A 17201-nucleotide genomic window follows, 5' to 3' on the forward strand; every position below is an offset into this window, starting at 1 on the left:
ACGGCGTTGACTCATTTACAAAACCGCTCAAACCAAACAGTTTTTAAAACGTTTTAAAAATAATAGCGGTAAAGTTAAAAATCCCCCAAGTAGCGTCTTGCTTTCGCCTGGAGTCCGACAAAAAGTCGACACTAACTCCACCTTTGGCGAGCAGCAAGTGTTGTTGTTTTTTTATTTTAGTTTTTTTTCGGCCGCCGCCGTGGCAGGGTTTCTCTGTTAACTCGACGTAAATCTCCTCGGGCTGGACCACTGCTCTGGTGCAGCTAGGTTTCTGAGAGTGTAAACACAGCAGTTCGTTGCGCTACGGAGCTCTCCACAGTCTGATGTTATTCACGTTATTGAGGAGGGAGAGAACGTGTGCTACCGTGAGTGTAAAAGTACTGTTGCACGGTTTGTGTGCATTAACGTTAGCTCGTAGCCTGGTGTAGCCACCACCAACCTCCAAGGCACACTTATCAGGTGTTTGTCGTGACATGCAGCTTTGCTATGGATTTTTACAGTATCTCTCGATCGCACCGCGCCACATTCACGCACTTGTAGTTTTCAGTCAAATCAGTCCCTCCACAAACATAAAGAAGCATATTTAATGTACTTGTCCACTGGAAATAATAGAACCAGTCATACATTGGATTAACTATTGTTTTAACTCTCTTTATTATTATGTACGTTAAAGTTATTGTACTTCTCCCTCACCCTGTCTCTCTTTTCTCTCTCAATTCATCACAGAAATTTGTGGCAGTAAACGTGTCCAGTGCCATCATACAAGTCACCACCATTGGCCATACTCCTGTGAAAGCGTCCTCTTCTGGCATCATCAAACAAGAGTGACTGCAGGAAAAGGGAGTCATCTGCTAGTGTCAGGGTCAGTGTAGACAGTAAGTTTGTACACAAATGTAGTGACAAACTGTTTAAGATCAAGTATGGTGAAAAGGGAAAGATGGGAAATGAAAAATGTTAAATGCCCAGATGTTAGATTGTACCATTGTGTGTTACTGATATGTGGAGGTGCAAGGAGTGTAGTCTATCTTTTTCGACTAGATATGATCTACTTAAACATTTAAGACTACATCACCGCCATAGACGACTTCACTCATGCCCATATCAAAACTGTCCATGCAATTTTAAGACGCAAAATGCGTTGCGCATACATTTAAGTAGAGTTCATCCTAAGCAAACTCAAAGTCAGGAGCTCCTGGAATTGAAAACATTTTGTTGTCCTTTGTGCAACTGTAGCAATATTTCTACAGAGAGGGACTTTTTCACACATATTGGCATTCATTTTAAGAGTCATGAAACTGTTACCTGTATGTTTGGGGATTGTACTTTTAAAACAAATATCTATGCAACATTTCACTCCCACAAGAACCGGAAACACAACCCCCATACATTAAATGATTTTAAACCAGGGATAGTGACAACAACCAGAGTTTCACAAGAATCAACTGACAGTGCAGAGGACGATACACTTAACCCAGATGACTGTGTAGTGGAATTAAACAGTGCATCTTCAAATAATGATGATATAAGCAAGACCCTGCCTGACATTATTGAGCAGAACTTTGCTGCAGCTTTGCTTAAACTAGAACATTTCGCACATGTGCCAGGCACAAAAGTTGATGAGTTTCTACAGGAGCTACACTATTTGTTATGCTCAGCTGCATTTCCTCTCACTGTTAACACTATTGAAACTATGTTTCAGAAACATGGCTCCGTACCTGAAAAGTCAGTGATAAAAGAAGTCGCCACAGCCCTTGCCACGTCTCACCCCTTGCTAAAATCTATAGAGAAAGGTGGCTCTTTGAGCACATCATATCTCCGAAACAAATTTTACAGGGAGAACTTTAATGTCATTGAACCCACTGAGTACATGCTTGATGAAAAGGAAAACAAAAGCTTTCAGTATGTGCCTTTACTGAAGAGCTTGCAACAGCTCTTCAATAGGAAAGATGTTGTGGATAAAGTTGTTGAAAATCACAGAGCACATCAGAGTCATGGGGTCACAGGAGAACAGTGTACTTATAAATCATTTCAAGATGGCTCTCACTTTAAGGGAAATGGTTTTCTTTCAGGGGGTGAGTTAAGAATCTTGCTAACTTTGTACATAGATGATTTCGAGCTGTGTAATCCTCTTGGCACTTCGCGCAGGAAACATAAGCTCTGTGGTATCTACTGGACTTTGAGTAATTTGCCACCAGGCTCACATTCAGCACTTTCTGCGATTTACCTGGCAATCTTGTGCAAATCTGATAATGTGAAGAAGTACGGTTATGACAATGTCCTGCATCCTCTTCTTCAAGATGTAAAAACACTTGAGCAGGAAGGAATTTTTGTCCCATTGCTTGGTAAATGTGTTAAAGGCACAATTCAAGTTGTTGCAGCGGATAACCTCAGTGCCCATAGTGTGGCAGGTTTTAATGAAAGTTTTTCTGGTGGGTACATCTGCCGATTCTGCACAGCAACACGGGCAGAGATCCAAACAAGAGATGTGAAATCAGGTTTATTTGATCTGAGGACTAAAGAACTACATGACTCGCATGTGCATTCAGCCCAGCAGAACAGTTCAAGCTGTTTTGGGGTGAAAGGCCCATGTGTAATCACCAAAAACCTTGCCCACTTTAATGTTCTGACTGGTTATCCACCAGATATCATGCATGATGTCTTTGAAGGCATCGTACCTGTGGAGCTTGCACATTGTTTGTCACTGCTGATATCCAAGAAATATTTCAGTCTTGAGCTTCTGAACAAGTCTATCCTTAGTTTTCCCTTCAAGTGGTCAGACAAGACTAACAGGCCCCACGTAATTCCACACACATTCTCAAAAACAATCGGGGGGAACGCTCATGAGAACTGGGCTTTGATAAGATTTCTTCCATTCATCATTGGGCATCTTGTGCCAGAAGATGAAATGGCATGGCAAATTTTAATGGTTCTAAAAGATGTTGTAGAGCTGGTGGTTGCTCCAACACACACAGAAGACTCTGTTGCTTACCTTGAGTGCAAAATTTCAGAGCACCGCAAAAGATACCAAGAACTGTTTCCTAATGTGCAGCTTCTACCCAAACATCATTACCTAGACCATTATCCTGGACTCATCAGGCAGTTTGGTCCTCTCGTTGGTCTCTGGACTATGCGATTCGAGGCCAAGCACAGTTTTTTTAAGCATGTAATTCGACACTCCAACTGCTTCAAAAACGTGCCCCTCTCGCTAGCTTTTAAGCATCAGCTCATGATTTCGTATCACATGAGAGCATCCAGTTTTGAAAAGCCTGTCCTTGAGCTGACAAATGTCTCAACAGTTCCTATTGATGTTTTAAAAACAGACATTGTTGAGAACATTGAACAAAGATTTCCTGGTACCAGAGAGGTACACATGACTCGATCTGTGTCAACCAAAGGTGTAACTTTTAAAAAGGACATGATTATAGCTCATGGGTCTACAAGTGGACTTCCTGATTTTGGACAGATTGTTCACGTTTTTGTTATTCAGGAGAGACTGTTTTTTATGGTTAAGAGACTTTGTGGATGGTATAGTGAGCATTACAGGGCTTTTGAGCTCACGTCATGTCCAACCAAAGACACAGATCTGATTGAGCTTAGTGACCTAGCAGATGACTACCCTCTGGCAGACTACTTTGTTGGATCTCTAAGAATGGTGACATTGAAAAGACACATACATGTATAAGGTATGATGACGTTTTGATTTAAAATTTAATGTTAATTGAACTGCCAATGAAAATAAGTCTCAACCTTAGATAAGTACTCTTGTACAAATATATTTTTATATTTATGTCTTTATATGTTTTTGTTTTTATTCACAGATTGTTGATGAAATGGCTGCTCCAGTGAAGCTCAGAGTCATCCTTGGAGAAAACGATTCCCAGAGACTGATCCTGCAGGACGGAATCCCAGAGACTATTGGTGAACTTGTTCAGCACATTAAGAGGCAGTGTGGGGTAGAGGACCACTTCAGGCTGCAATTTATGGATGCTGAGTTTGGCAATGAATTCACCAACTTGACTTCAGTGTTAGAGATCCAGGACAAAAGTACCTTAAAGCTTGTCTTTGATTCAGCTCCCGCTGCCTCTGCCCTGCCTGGTGGCTCCCCACCTCCACCCTGCTCCACTCCTGCCACATCATGGTCTGGTGATGACTCATCACTTTCATTTAGTAGCTTGTGTGACACAGACATCCTGTCTTCTCCTGAGTCCACCCCTTCAAGATCCTCTGGATGGCCTGTTGTTTTTGTTGTACCCCGTTTCCCATATGATTGTCAGCTTCAGCTGGACAAGGCCAATGCGGCATTCAAAGAAAGTGGAACTTTATTGGATCCAGATGTTAGACTTAAAACTGCCATTCTTGACAGTTTAGCTGAGGAAATTGTTCGGTACAAAGTGTACCCCTCAGACAGTGAGTTTGAAGAGGTTGCTGAAGCCCTTGTGTCATCCCATCCATGTTTGAAAGAGCCAGGCTCTGCCACTGGATATGGTGGCTGGAAGGTGAGCTTAAAGTACAAACTTGCTAACTACCGGAGGAAGCTCAAGCGGCTTGGATGTCCAGAAGTTGAACTGAATTCGCTGACAAATAAACCTGCAGACAAATGCAGTCCTGCTTATGGTGTGAAGAAGCCCAGAAGAGCAGAAGTAAATTACTGCCCCACCTACCCATCTGATGAATCTGCAGAGACACTTGAAAAAATAAGAGAGACCCTGCTTTTAGAAGTAAAGAAAAGGAACAATCAGGGCACAGTGGCGGCCATGATGGAGAAGACCTTTGCACACAGAAGGCAAGAGGTTATTCGTGATGCACCCTTGATTGCTGATTTCAAAACCAAATGGCCGGCTCTCTTCTGTGTACGCGAGGTGGGTGAATAAATACAGAGCGCTCGTGATTTAGTGTAAGCCAAACAAATATGAGTAAGTAATTCAGTGTTGTGTACCTTTTTTTTCTTCTCTCATTTAAGCTAACTGCTGAATTCAAGAGGATTACAACCGTCAGTTTGCTGCCAAAGTTCTTCTCCCAACTGGATGCTCTATCTTCAAAGCTGATGAAGGTGTTTTCCAAGAAAGGGGGCGGTCAAGGAAGAAAGATCAAGAGCATCATGATACCCATCACCCAGGTATGAGGATAAAAAAAAGAAACTGAACAGCCATAATATTTATGTCATGCTTGACATTTTAAGGGAAAATGTAAGAGGGATGAAGGTAAATAAAACTAGATGGAGAGGGGGTAATGTACTTGATTGAAGAATGATTTGATAAAATACGAACGTCGGGCACATTTGACAATGTCCACTGACATTACAATGGTAGTTACTGTTTACTGGGACACATGAATAAATGTCTTGCTTGGAAATAAAACCAAACCACCCAAGGATAATGTAAGTTCACATATCATAAAAATATCAATCAAGTTTTTACATTAAAAAAAAAAGTTAATTTCAGTGTTTGTTCAATGTTTGTGAAATCTTTTCTACCTGTTGATTTTAAAATTGCTTTTTGTTGTCAATTTTTTATTGTCCTACACACTCAGACCGATGCCATTGATGTCAGAAGAGAGTGCATCATCAAAGCCCTGTGTGTCTACTTAAATGAAGAGCCAGAGAACCTCGTGAAAGAATACATGGTATGTAATTTTGTTTTTATTCTCCAGTCCCAATTCTGACATCTGTAAACAACCCAGTTACACACTTAACCCTCCTGTTGTCCTCTGGGGTGAAACTGATCCAATCTGTTTTGGCTGGTCCTTCCTTCCTCTCTTCCTCAAATCTTTCTGTCCCTCCATCCCTCCTGTCTCTAATTTCCTTCCTTTCTTCCTCCCTTCCTTCTGTCCCTCCTTCCCTCCCTCCCTCCCTCCCTCCCACTCCTTCCTCTCTCCTTTCCTTGATTCTATTTCTCCTTTCCTCCATCCTTCTTTCCTTCCTTTCTCCATTCTTTCCTTCCTTCCTTTCTTGACCCAATCAGTTCCCCTCCTCCACCTTTCTCTCTCTTTCTTCCTTCTTTCCATCCTTCCTTCCTTCCTCCCTTCTTTGTTCCAGGACAAAAGGAGGGTTAAGAAAAGACAATGTAATACTAGAATCTTTCACATAAGATAAGTGACAGCTGCTTTACAGAAATTTGTGTGTTTAAAAAATGGGACTACAGTACCATTTTGACATGCATATCCTCTATTTCCCCCCTTTCTTCTGTGAAGAACACAGATGGTGAAAGCAGTGAAGCTGCGATGATGAAGACTACATTTGGAATATTTGTCATTCGCAAAGAAGATGCAGAGCCAAAAGATGGACCGGAAGATGTAGGTATCATTCTGGAGGGCGTGCAAGTTCTGGATGAGCTCGGAAACGTACCACTTGCCGTGGGAATGTTGTTCGCACTTGTATACGCGCTCAACCTCAGCTATCCACCAGAGCTGCGATACACCTTCGAAGCTTTGCAGAAGCTTATCATGGAGCTTGATGGAAACCGACTCTCAAAAAAAATTCAAACACTGAAAACACTACTTGCACGTTAGTCATCCTCATTAGAGTAAACTACTGTTCAGGTAGCAGTGACTCTATTTGAAGCCTTTCAGGCATTTACCTTCAAATATGATAAGCTGTTGTTAATGTGTTTTGATACTTTAAACTGTTGATATTTGGAGGTTAGAGGAGAATAATGTTTAGAAGTGTTTCTTTAAACAAGGGAAGGAAAAAAAAAGTTGTCAAACAACAAAGTTTTCTTTTGAAACTTGAGATGATGCACAATGCTGTATTTAACATTTTTCTTTGCACACAGTTGCCAGGACCGTATTCTGCATATAGCTTCATAACCAGCTTTGATTTGTTTTTTGGTCATCAGAAAGCTCCAAATATAGACACCTAATACTGGTTGTTTAAGTGGTTTACACTTGAAATTTGAAATTGTTTGTATTTTCACAGCAACATGTTTTCAGCCAATTGCTTGAAAGTGAGTTTTGCCATTTCTGGTAAAGTGTTATTCCAACAAATCCAGTTTGCTTCGTGTTTTTCTTTTCCAAAACTTGACACCAGCTTGGGGAAAATAGGTTGACATTTGTATAAATTGTGGAATATAAAAATACTGTTAAATTATTTATTTTATTAATAATTATGGTTTTGTTGACTCAGCACAATTAATTAATGTAACTGTATTTAAAATAATGGTTGCAACTACCCATTTAAATTAAGTAACTCGTAATTATATCATACTAGTTTAAATGGCCCAACAAAAATATGTTAGTATGTAACATTTACCCTTGCAAATCTAGTTGGACATAATCCTAGTAATTAAGTCATAGTAACACAAATGCATCATGTTGATCCAACATATTTATATTTAGGTCACTCGACAAAATTGTTTCTGGCTAAATTAAAGCATTTTGTTTAGGTGGAAATTATTTCCATAATTTTATTACGTTCTGCGAACAAATGATTTTTTTGAGTGTACATACATTAGCCACGCATTAGCTCCAGAACGTGCTAGCGCTAAATTCAGCATATTGAGCAGCACGATAAACAATTCGTGCACAGACTTCATCCTTGAACAGTGCTGGCACTTGTTGAGAAAGCAATGACGGTATCGCAGAATCCACGTCGTAGCAGAACATGACACCACTGACGGTGTCGTATACTGTTTTACCACGAGCCCGTCTCTGGATGGCAGTGCTGTCTACGTTAACAGTTACAAAGTGATATCCGGTTTGCCATCTTCTCTCTGTCTGAATCCATGTGAACGCTGCTTTGATTGTACGTAATTATTTTTTTGCGATAATAATTCAAAGTGTGTGTTGTGAACATCAGCGATATCTCATAAGTTTGTTTTGTTCACTAACTCAGAATGTAACACTTATTGATTTATAGCGTGAACACAGGGAGTACTGGCACGTATTTTTTCCCACTTCAGACACTGAGCATGACTTTCACTCTCAAGCGAAAGTTCTTCTTTCACAGCTGTTTTATTTTCTCTGTTTACCCCCCTCCCCCACCCCCCTCTGTTCTTCCTCCTCCTCCTCCTCTTCCTCCTCCTCCTCCCTCCTGCCTTCCCTGAACTGTTCTAGGCTGACGTCTGAAGTCACTGGAATGGGCACACTCTAATTTCTACCCATCTTCCCTCAGTGCATCACATGACCCTTGAGCAAATGGCATTGCACCTATAGTTTATTTATTTCTCTGTATTTGAATTGTCCTGATATTTGAGTGACTTTTTTATAATTTATAGTATTTACTGTAAACGTGTGTATCGGCACTGTTACTAGGACTCCTCACATCTACCCGAGAACCCTGTTGTTTCTGTTTCTGAAAGGTCGCTTTTACTTTTTTGACACTCTAGTACCTTTCATGACATCTCATGCACTGCACTGCTTTGTTTTACCTCATGTTTCGACGCCTCACTGTACCTTTCTTTTTTTCTTTTTCTTTTCTTTCTTTTTTTTTGCACTGCAGGCACCTGACAGTCGATGCAAAGTAAACTTAAAGATTTATATATCAATATAAACCAAGGTCGTCCCTCCTCCTCCCCCACATTTTAATATATTGGCACATTGGTTTTTCCACATTTAGACCACTACAGTACCTGTGTCAATGCATTACTAAACACAAAAGCTCAATAAGCAACCAGAGTTCACTTTACACTAATCGCGATCGATGAAATCAGTGATTTACTGCGTGCCTGTAGACATATGCCTGTTTGTCTTAGTGCTGTATGTACACTACAGATTGATATGCATGACACACACTGCATCTCCAGTTTGTCTAAAGAGGAAAACTGAATGGAAGACGGGAACGGAGCAAGCCGTCATGATCTGGATGTATTACTCCAATTTGAAATGACCCCATGGTTACAGGCCAATAAACAGCCACAGTAATACATAAATATCCATCTTTCTGAGGTTTCATGCGAGATCTGCCTCAAAGGTCGGGTTGAGAAATGAATATAGTGCAGGTAAATGACTGCAGCGGAGAGTGAATTCCAAATGCATGCTATAAATAAACCCCACCTTATTCACCTATACTCCACAAACACATAAGCCATTCATGTTATTCCTGCTGCCATCTCATAACAGCTATGTGTAAGAGGCCGCACAGGGAGGTCTGAGAACTACCTAGTGTATATTTGCACTCACATATAGCTCATATAAGTTTTTCAGTGTATGTCGTAAGAGCTCAAAAGCTCCTAGGAAGCGAGTCTCTGTTAGTCAGTCATGTCTAATTTCCAGTTCCTTCCTCACACATGCCTTGGAGGGAACAAGCCACTCCACATACAGAAAAGGTTAGCATGTGTGGCACACCGGAGACAAGCTTTTTAAACATATGGCTCTACAGTGAACCAGTTGCTGGTTTTGCGGGTAATGTCAGCAAATCAAGCTACAAAGAAGCTTACATATACATGTATGTATGACTGTCTCAGCGGTTGCCATCAAATATCTCCTTGATTACACTAAGTTGTATATCTGTTACGGCTGTTAGCTCGTCTTTACTTCAAAGTTCACACATACCCAACATGCGTATGTGTTCAAACTAAAGCTGAATGTATTTCAAAATATGTTTGTAAGTGCAAACCCAATCAGCAGAAAAATAATGTTGGCAATATACGTTTCTGCAAAGCACAGACATGTTGAAGCTTTTACATTTTGTCATGTTGCAACGTTATGTTTCTTTAGGTTCAGTATTCAGTTTCATCTTGTAACAGTGCTTTTCTCAAACGCCACTTGGAATGGATTAAGTCAAGAACTTGTTTTGGCTGGAGATGTCCCAACCTCCTGTCAAAAATATACATTTTTTTCTCGCTATAAACACTGGATTTAGTTTCGAGGTCTCCATAAAAGCATCTAGTGACTTCACTTCACTTTCAAATATTGAAACACAGTCTTGAACTGCAGTCACTGGCTTTCCAGATAGCAAAATTGTTCACATGTTCATCCAACATACTGATGGCACTTGGGCCACAGTTGATTTCTCTCCTGTTGTGCTGGATCAGGTTTAGTCAGTTCAGTTCACAGTGGTGTGTGGCCTGATTGTGGTTGAGATCTGGCAAACAAGCGTAGCCCACACAAGTGCCACCATTCCAAACAGTGTGTGGGCCAGATGAACACGTCTAGTACAACCAAACTATCTCGTCAGGTTAACGTATTTGGTGGTTTGCAGAAACTTTAACCGCCAACATTTCATCCTGGTGAGCGGGCTGCTCACATTTACATGTCATACTCGATTTATAACACCTTTAATTGAGACTGATGAATACAGTCAGTAAAAATGCTTATGTATCAAAAGTTTTTTAAGTTTATCAAAAGGTGGGGCAGGTTATTCTCAAAAAAAATATAATCTACAGTTTATTACACAAGTTACATGCAAAGTCATGTAATGTGATTGTTTCTTATTATGCTAAATATAAAACAAACATATAAATGGATTTTAATATCCGCAGCATTCACTTAAACTAGAGGCTGTAAGATTAAGGGTATATCTACGTCTATCACTCCACAGTCAAACATTACACTCTAACAGGTATTAATATGTAACCTAATGCCTGTTTGTAACTGACTGCAGGTAGCTACTATTTTTAATCCACTTTAACTTTATACAATGACACAATTTAATCCCAAAGCCTGCATATGCATTACTCTAGTGATAATAATAGAAATGACGTTCGGGGGAATATTATTTGCGTCATTGCACTTTGGGCTCAGGATAAATTGGCTTTTGGTTAGAGCGATTAAACATGCTTAATGTAGAGTATGTAAGAGTCAGCGTGAGTCAGTAACACAAGGCTGCTACATGTAATGCATTTACATTTCACATTTACCCGTTGTTTTACATTTACATTGCGAATGTAAATTTGTGCATTAGCGCTCATCTGGCCGCATCCAGATGTGTCTCAAATGAACAAACTGAGGAACAGGCGATCGAGGGCTAAAACGTCTTTATTGTGCCATTTACAAAACGTCTCCATCATCCACAGCATCTCATTATCGGCTCAGTTGATTTAATATTTTCTTTAAAGTGCACATTCTTGGTTGTGTTGTGTGTCTGCCGATTGTGTGCAGGCGGGCTCACAGTGATGCAATCATGCCACTTTACAAACATCTCAGTTGCCTTTTTCCGTCATACTCATGGCATCGCTCATGTGCTCATCATTCTGCAATGCCGTGCAAGGCCAACAACCTCCTGTTCTATTGCTTTTTTTCATTTTACTGATCAACACGTTTTTTTTTTTTGTTACTGTGCTAGAGCAGCAAAAAATTAAAGGTTAGCATTGTATGATGCTGTTTGAGGGAATGTGTCATGTTTATGTTTGATCATTTACTTCTTGAAGGTCTGTATTGGATTTATTATTTATTGAGGTTGATTCTGAAATGTTTTGTAAAAACAAGAGAATAAAAAGTTTGTGTTTTTTCCCTTGAAGTGGAGTTTTTTTTTTGTCTTCAGTTCTTTTGTGGAGCGCTAACACTTCTGGTCTGACCAAGCAAGTTAAAGATTATATTTGAGGTATTGCATGGAGTCATATTTCAAAATAAAGTTGAAAAGTTTGAGGGAATCGGATCTTCTTACCAGCCAGTATAGGGCAAGTTGAACTGAGATTATTTGTAGTGCAGCGTTGGCTAAGGCATCTCTAAATCAGACACAGATGTATAGATGCTCACATTAAAGTCACACACAGGCAGAACACAGCAACAATTAAGGTTACTAGTTTCAAATACAAGTAGGTTGAACAATTAATAAGTCAGTAAAACTTGAAGAGACCAGACTACAGCCAAACAAGCTTCAATTTGAAAATATAGAGCGGGAGGTCTACAGATTCCACCGCCTCCTTCAAGCTACAAGTGGAAATGTCCTTGGGTAAGACCCCGAGTTGCTCCCCAGCCACTGGGGTTGCACGAGCCAATCCATTCCTGATTGCTGGCCAGAAAGATGGGCAGCAATTTGGAAGGCAATCAAAAGATGATCCGCTCGGGCATGCATTGCGAGAGAGCAGCCAAAAGAAGAAGGCGACTGCAGAAAGGTGACAAATTAAAGAAATAGTTTGAATTAATATGTAGAGGAATATGACGGTGGCTCAGTTACACAGTTTATTTTTGACATTTCAGTCATTTTTGTCCTGACCTTTATCCACAGTAAAACATTTCCATACTCATTCTTCCATGATGACAATGCCCACTTAACCCATAGGGCGAGAGTGGTCGCTGAATGACATGATGACTTTTTGAAAATGGCGTGAATCATATTCTATGGCCTTCACAGTCACCAGATCTCAACTCAGGTGAACAACTCTAAGAGCTGACATTTTCCACATCACACTTGTGTCACTTGATTATTTGGTCAGGGTTGTAAAAAAGCCTCAGTGCCAAACTTCTGATAAACACTTTGAATCCTTCATATTTGTCTGAATCCATTATGTCTTTGATGGTGTTTGAAGAAGGAAGCATGGAAAGCAATCACCGCATGCAGTTACCCAAAGCTTTTTATTCCCTGAAACTCATCTAAATGTAGTTTGGATGGTGAAAAAAAAATGTGTTCTTGTGGACGTTCTGCACCTGCTGTTATGTTTAAACTTTGGAGTAGCTGCTATTGTGTCACGGTGAAAAAAATGTGCCCAATAATCTCGTATCTTTTGTATTAAAGAGGAGCAAGCTGCTCTGAGATTTTTGCACCCTGGGACAGAAATATTTAATCCACAACCACTTTAATGGAGATTATAATTGATTATAGTGAAATGCATAAAGTAATTTCAGTCTTTGGCTTTGGCTTGTATTTCTCAACACATCCTCACTCTTAAAAGAGTGAATATGTCATTTGTCAGCCTCCCCCCCATAACGACTTAATGGGTCATTTAAGTATGAGGATTGCAGCATAACAGTGTTTGGGCATAAATATTTCGGAAACATTGTGCTTTTTCATGTGTCCTGCAGTCCCTGACCGCCTCTGTTGTAACGGTGATAATCACTACAGCTGCTAGAGGTCGCCTGACCTTACAACAAACATACGTCCATGATTTTTTTTAACCTATATTGTCAGGCTCAGGCTTGTGTTACAGGAAATCTGATGTAACCCTTCAGTTTTACATCACTCTCGGAGTTGTTTTTTTGACTAAATGACAGCCGCTGTCATGGATTGATCAGAGGATCTGAAAAGTGCATTGCAATTTCCGGTTCTAGATGTCGTAAAAGCGTCTACAGAGATTTCAGTGTCCTTGTAGAGGAGGGAGGATTTGGCCTGGATCATGATGTGCGCCTAAAAAGTAGCAGAGGGATCAAAACCCTCTTTCCAAAAGTCTTGACTGAGTTAAACTTTCAAATCTACTCAGATCTTATGCAATTAGATGTGATTCACACTGAATCCCGCTGCTTTCCTCCTTCCCCGACCACAGGGAGAGTCACATTCAGCCACAGAGCAGTGCCCTTGTGTCTTGCTTAAGGACACTTCAACAGGGAGACATCACATGGGAGCTGGGGGAGGATTTAAACACGAATCCTTTCCTGCCTCCCCAAATTAGTAGGTCTTGAAAACAGTGCGGAAGGTATTCCAAATAAGATAACCCCGCATGAGGTCAGTAATTTGATACTTGTGCACAACTAAATGACCATAAAGTGGATAAAATCTCTGAAATGAATGTTAAAAATAAGCTCTCTGATAATTAGGAAGGCTCCCTTAAATTATCTGTAATTGAGTCAGCAGCTGTTTCCCACTGTGCCAAATGCTCACAGCCATTCTCACTATGAAAGTCAGTTAAAACTGATGGGAAAACTAGTTTTCTTGTATTCTCATAAGGTTTCACAGTATAATTGTCGGGCTAATAAGGGGTTTTGGATTGTGCTCCTTCGGTGCATCAATTTGCCCACTGTTTTTATACCGAAAGCTCGTCTGCTTGTGTGGATTTCTTTTCATTTTCGAACAGCAGAATCTCTAACAGGAACAGGAACATGCACCAGGATTGATGCAATCGATCGTAACATCCCTGCAAAGAATCCCAAATTTATGAAGCTAATCTTGTTTTTTTCTTGGGACTGTCAGGAAGGTTTTTTGTTCATCTTTATGGAAATTTCTGAGGCATGTTCAGTTGAAGCACATGTTAATCTAGGCTGTAAAGTGTAACAGACGACATAACCCAGTTACAGTGGTTTTAATCCAAATGGTAATAATAGCTTTGACCTAAAACACAATCACGTGTTCCACTTTTCTCTTCTTTCTCCTTGACTTCCTGAAGACACTCTTATTGAGGCAGAGGCTGAAAATTAAAACATTTCTCACAACATACCGCTGTTTAATCCAAAATGGATGCACGATTACAAAGACTCCCCCTACGGTAAGTGTTTGCTTCATCTAAAAGTGTCCCTGCCGTTAATTGGACGTAGCTATAGGGTTTGACATTCAGCTGGAGTGTGTGCACAAGAGACCGAGCCACAGGGGACGCCTTTGTCCACAGGCACGCTGTAAATTAACATTGTCGCTCTTCAGGGGCGACAAAGGGTCACCTTGTATACAGCTCGACCATCAGTCCGCACCACATCTTTCATGGCTGTTAAATACAGCCAGTTTCAAGCAGCTCCTGATTGCCCACAGTCCCTGATTGCATTTAGCAGCACATTCACCAAGTCTAAATTAGGAGAGATAATCCTTGCTCTAAACAACTGACAACCTTGTCAGGGAAAGTGGAAGCTTCAAATTAAATGTGGGAAGCTCAGCGTGAGTTTGCACCATCAGACAACGTCACTGTGACTGCTTAGTCATTATCTGTCAAGGTAACACATTCAAGGTATGATATGAAGTAACAAAATTATAATAAATCAATCAATTGATTTATGAGCAGTTAAGGTGTTCATGCTTGTGCCCAGTTAAATTTGACTTTGTTTGTTTGACCCCTTTAGTGGATTTAATTTGGGCAACGCAGTGACAAACCCAAGTACATTACTTCTACTTGCTTGTGTAGTTGTATGACGAAATTAGCTTCAGCTAATTATCTAGCTGACAAAGCTAACTCTGTGTTTTTAGCCCATTAAGAAAACTAGATATTTTGTTCCAAGCTGGCTTCACATTCTCTTCCAGTTAAAGTTTGTATCACAGTTCAAACACTGAAAGAGCTTCAACCCAAAAGCAAACCACACAGACAGTCAGAGAAAGTTAAAGTTCCAATTTTACTGAAGTTGAAAGCAGGTAAAGAGTCACGAACAAGCAGATGGGAGTTGGCATTAGGTCAGCAGGCATAAAACAGAAGGCTGTGTGGATGCAAATCTAGACAATCTGGCAAAGAGGAAGTGGAGGCGTGCCAGTATATTTGCAACTAAGCTGGTCAGGGAAGTGAGGAACAGGTGAGTGGGTGGCTGCTGCACGTCAGGTGATGGACTGGTGGGAGAAGGGCAGGAGGGCGTGACTGACTCTGAATTATACAGGATATTCAGCGGATGGCTGGAAAAAACTAAGCAGCCCACAAAAATGAACTAGGATCTCTCTGTGACACCTATGGATCATTCTCATTCTCCAGCTGAGCCAGATTCCTTGTGTTATTATTATTTTTTTTTTTACACTCAAATTTAGTTGTTATCAATAATTCCACACACTGTGTGTCAGCAGTCTGACAGTTAGGAGGGAATTTACTTCACCACAAACCTTTAATTGAGAATTATTAGAGACTTTAATATACTTAGCAGATAACATCTAATTTGACACAATCTGCTTCGCTCTGGTGTTTTGGGTCCCATCCATCTGGTACTCAGTCTGGGATAAAAAAAAAAAACAGTCTCTGGTTGAGGTTTACGGCTTAGTGAAATCAGACGGTCTTATGTTTGGTAGAAATGAAAACCATCATAATCTTGGCAATCTGCCGCCTATTGTTTAAGAAAATGTAATTTCTGTCAATGCTGACAGGCTGCAGATAAACACTAGAAACCTCTGCCAACTCATATCAGTGACGAAGCAGAAATAACCCTGGTAACTTTAATTTTAATAAAGATTGTTACGGTGCTCTGCTTTCATGGATAAATTCTCATAACTGTGTTGTTCTTGGGGCAAATGCTCCCCTGCCCCTCAATAAACAAAAACTCACCATTAAAAATGCTCTCACAGAGCCCTATTAAATTCTTGCAACACTGACTTTTTGAAGACACAAAGAGTACCTCTATCCAGTGGTAGCAGTATAAAGTTTGGCCTCGACTGAATTTTCTTTTAACTAATTAGCCTATTTTTGACATTCACATGACACCCCCACACCACCAAACAGCCCACTGCGCCAGTCCATAGAGTTTATGCTACAATACCAATACCAATCCTCCTGCCTAAACGACTGAATAGGTCATTTGTCACATCGCCCATGATGACAAATATCACCGTGTCCAAAACAACATGACTTAAACTTTTGGCAAGATTACTACTTAGTTGATCTCCAGCAATATAACTGCTTGGTTGGGTTTAGGTAAGAAGAATACTTGGTTAGGTTTAAGCACAAAAACTACCCACTTAAGTTTGAGCAAGATGATACTTGGTTAGGTTAAGGAACAAAAATTGTTTGGTTAGGTTTAGGTAAGAAAAGTACTTAGTTGGGTCAGGTTAGGAAAAGATCAGGGTTTAAGCTTGAATCGCTACGTTACCTTTGTAACTTCCAATACAAACACACCTTCACTAACTAAGTAACTGAACGTACATTATGTATATGTTACTTCCTTAAAGCGAAACTCTTGCCAAAATAAAACCTATGTTTTTTTTGTGAATGTACAACTCACATTCGCAGTTGCTTGTTCGACTAGCTGCCATCCTGCCAGCCAGAAGTATTGATCTCCAAATGGGATGTAACTTGGAGGAGAGTTAAGGTGGACCGCTACTGTCTTTTGGCAATATTGTTTTTCGCTAACGACAAAACAACAAATTATCCGTGTATTTATATGGAACTAAACTTTAGGAGCGGTCAACAACAAGCATCTGCTAACGTGAGTTGTTCAAAAAACCTTCTTTTTAGTAAACTCTGTGTACACAAACAATGTTCTCAAGTGTTCATGTGTAGAGACCCTGGTGATACAACAAGCAAAGTTTCATGTTGTGTTGAGCCTTCTTAGTGATTTAAAAATAGTTTAAAAAATAGTTTTTGATGCGGGTGTAAAAGTGCCCATAGCGTTCACACTGAAAATGAGTTTGACCTGAAAACGAAAATACGGTAAATCTTAACAGTGCTTAAATTATGCTTTTACACGAAGGTTTGACTCAGGTACATTCACAAAAAAAGCCT

General features: G+C 40.2%; 1 protein-coding gene across 8 annotated transcripts in view; it reads left to right on the forward strand.

Annotated features, from left to right (window-relative positions):
* pcbp3 (poly(rC) binding protein 3) overlaps positions 1–11392 on the forward strand; it is a 78279-nt gene extending 66887 nt beyond the window's left edge. For 4 of the 8 annotated variants that reach the window (XM_037109184.1, XM_037109187.1, XM_037109185.1 and 1 more), the window contains 2 exons: positions 727–875; positions 3819–3955. Coding sequence is in view for 4 of the 8 variants with exons in the window: in XM_037109181.1 (XP_036965076.1) it covers positions 3675–3683; positions 3819–4859; positions 4961–5116; positions 5530–5622; positions 6190–6507 (1617 nt within the window). In the remaining 4 variants the exon portion in view is untranslated. Of the gene's footprint in view, positions 1–726; positions 3684–3818; positions 4860–4960; positions 5117–5529; positions 5623–6189 lie in introns of those variants that run through there. The other 4 variants (XM_037109181.1, XM_037109182.1, XM_037109183.1 and 1 more) reach the window with 4 other exon arrangements.
* The last annotated feature ends 5809 nt before the right edge of the window (positions 11393–17201 follow it).

Source organism: Acanthopagrus latus, chromosome 9 (genome assembly GCF_904848185.1).
Source record: "Acanthopagrus latus isolate v.2019 chromosome 9, fAcaLat1.1, whole genome shotgun sequence".
NCBI classification, from domain to species: Eukaryota; Metazoa; Chordata; class Actinopteri; order Spariformes; family Sparidae; genus Acanthopagrus; species Acanthopagrus latus.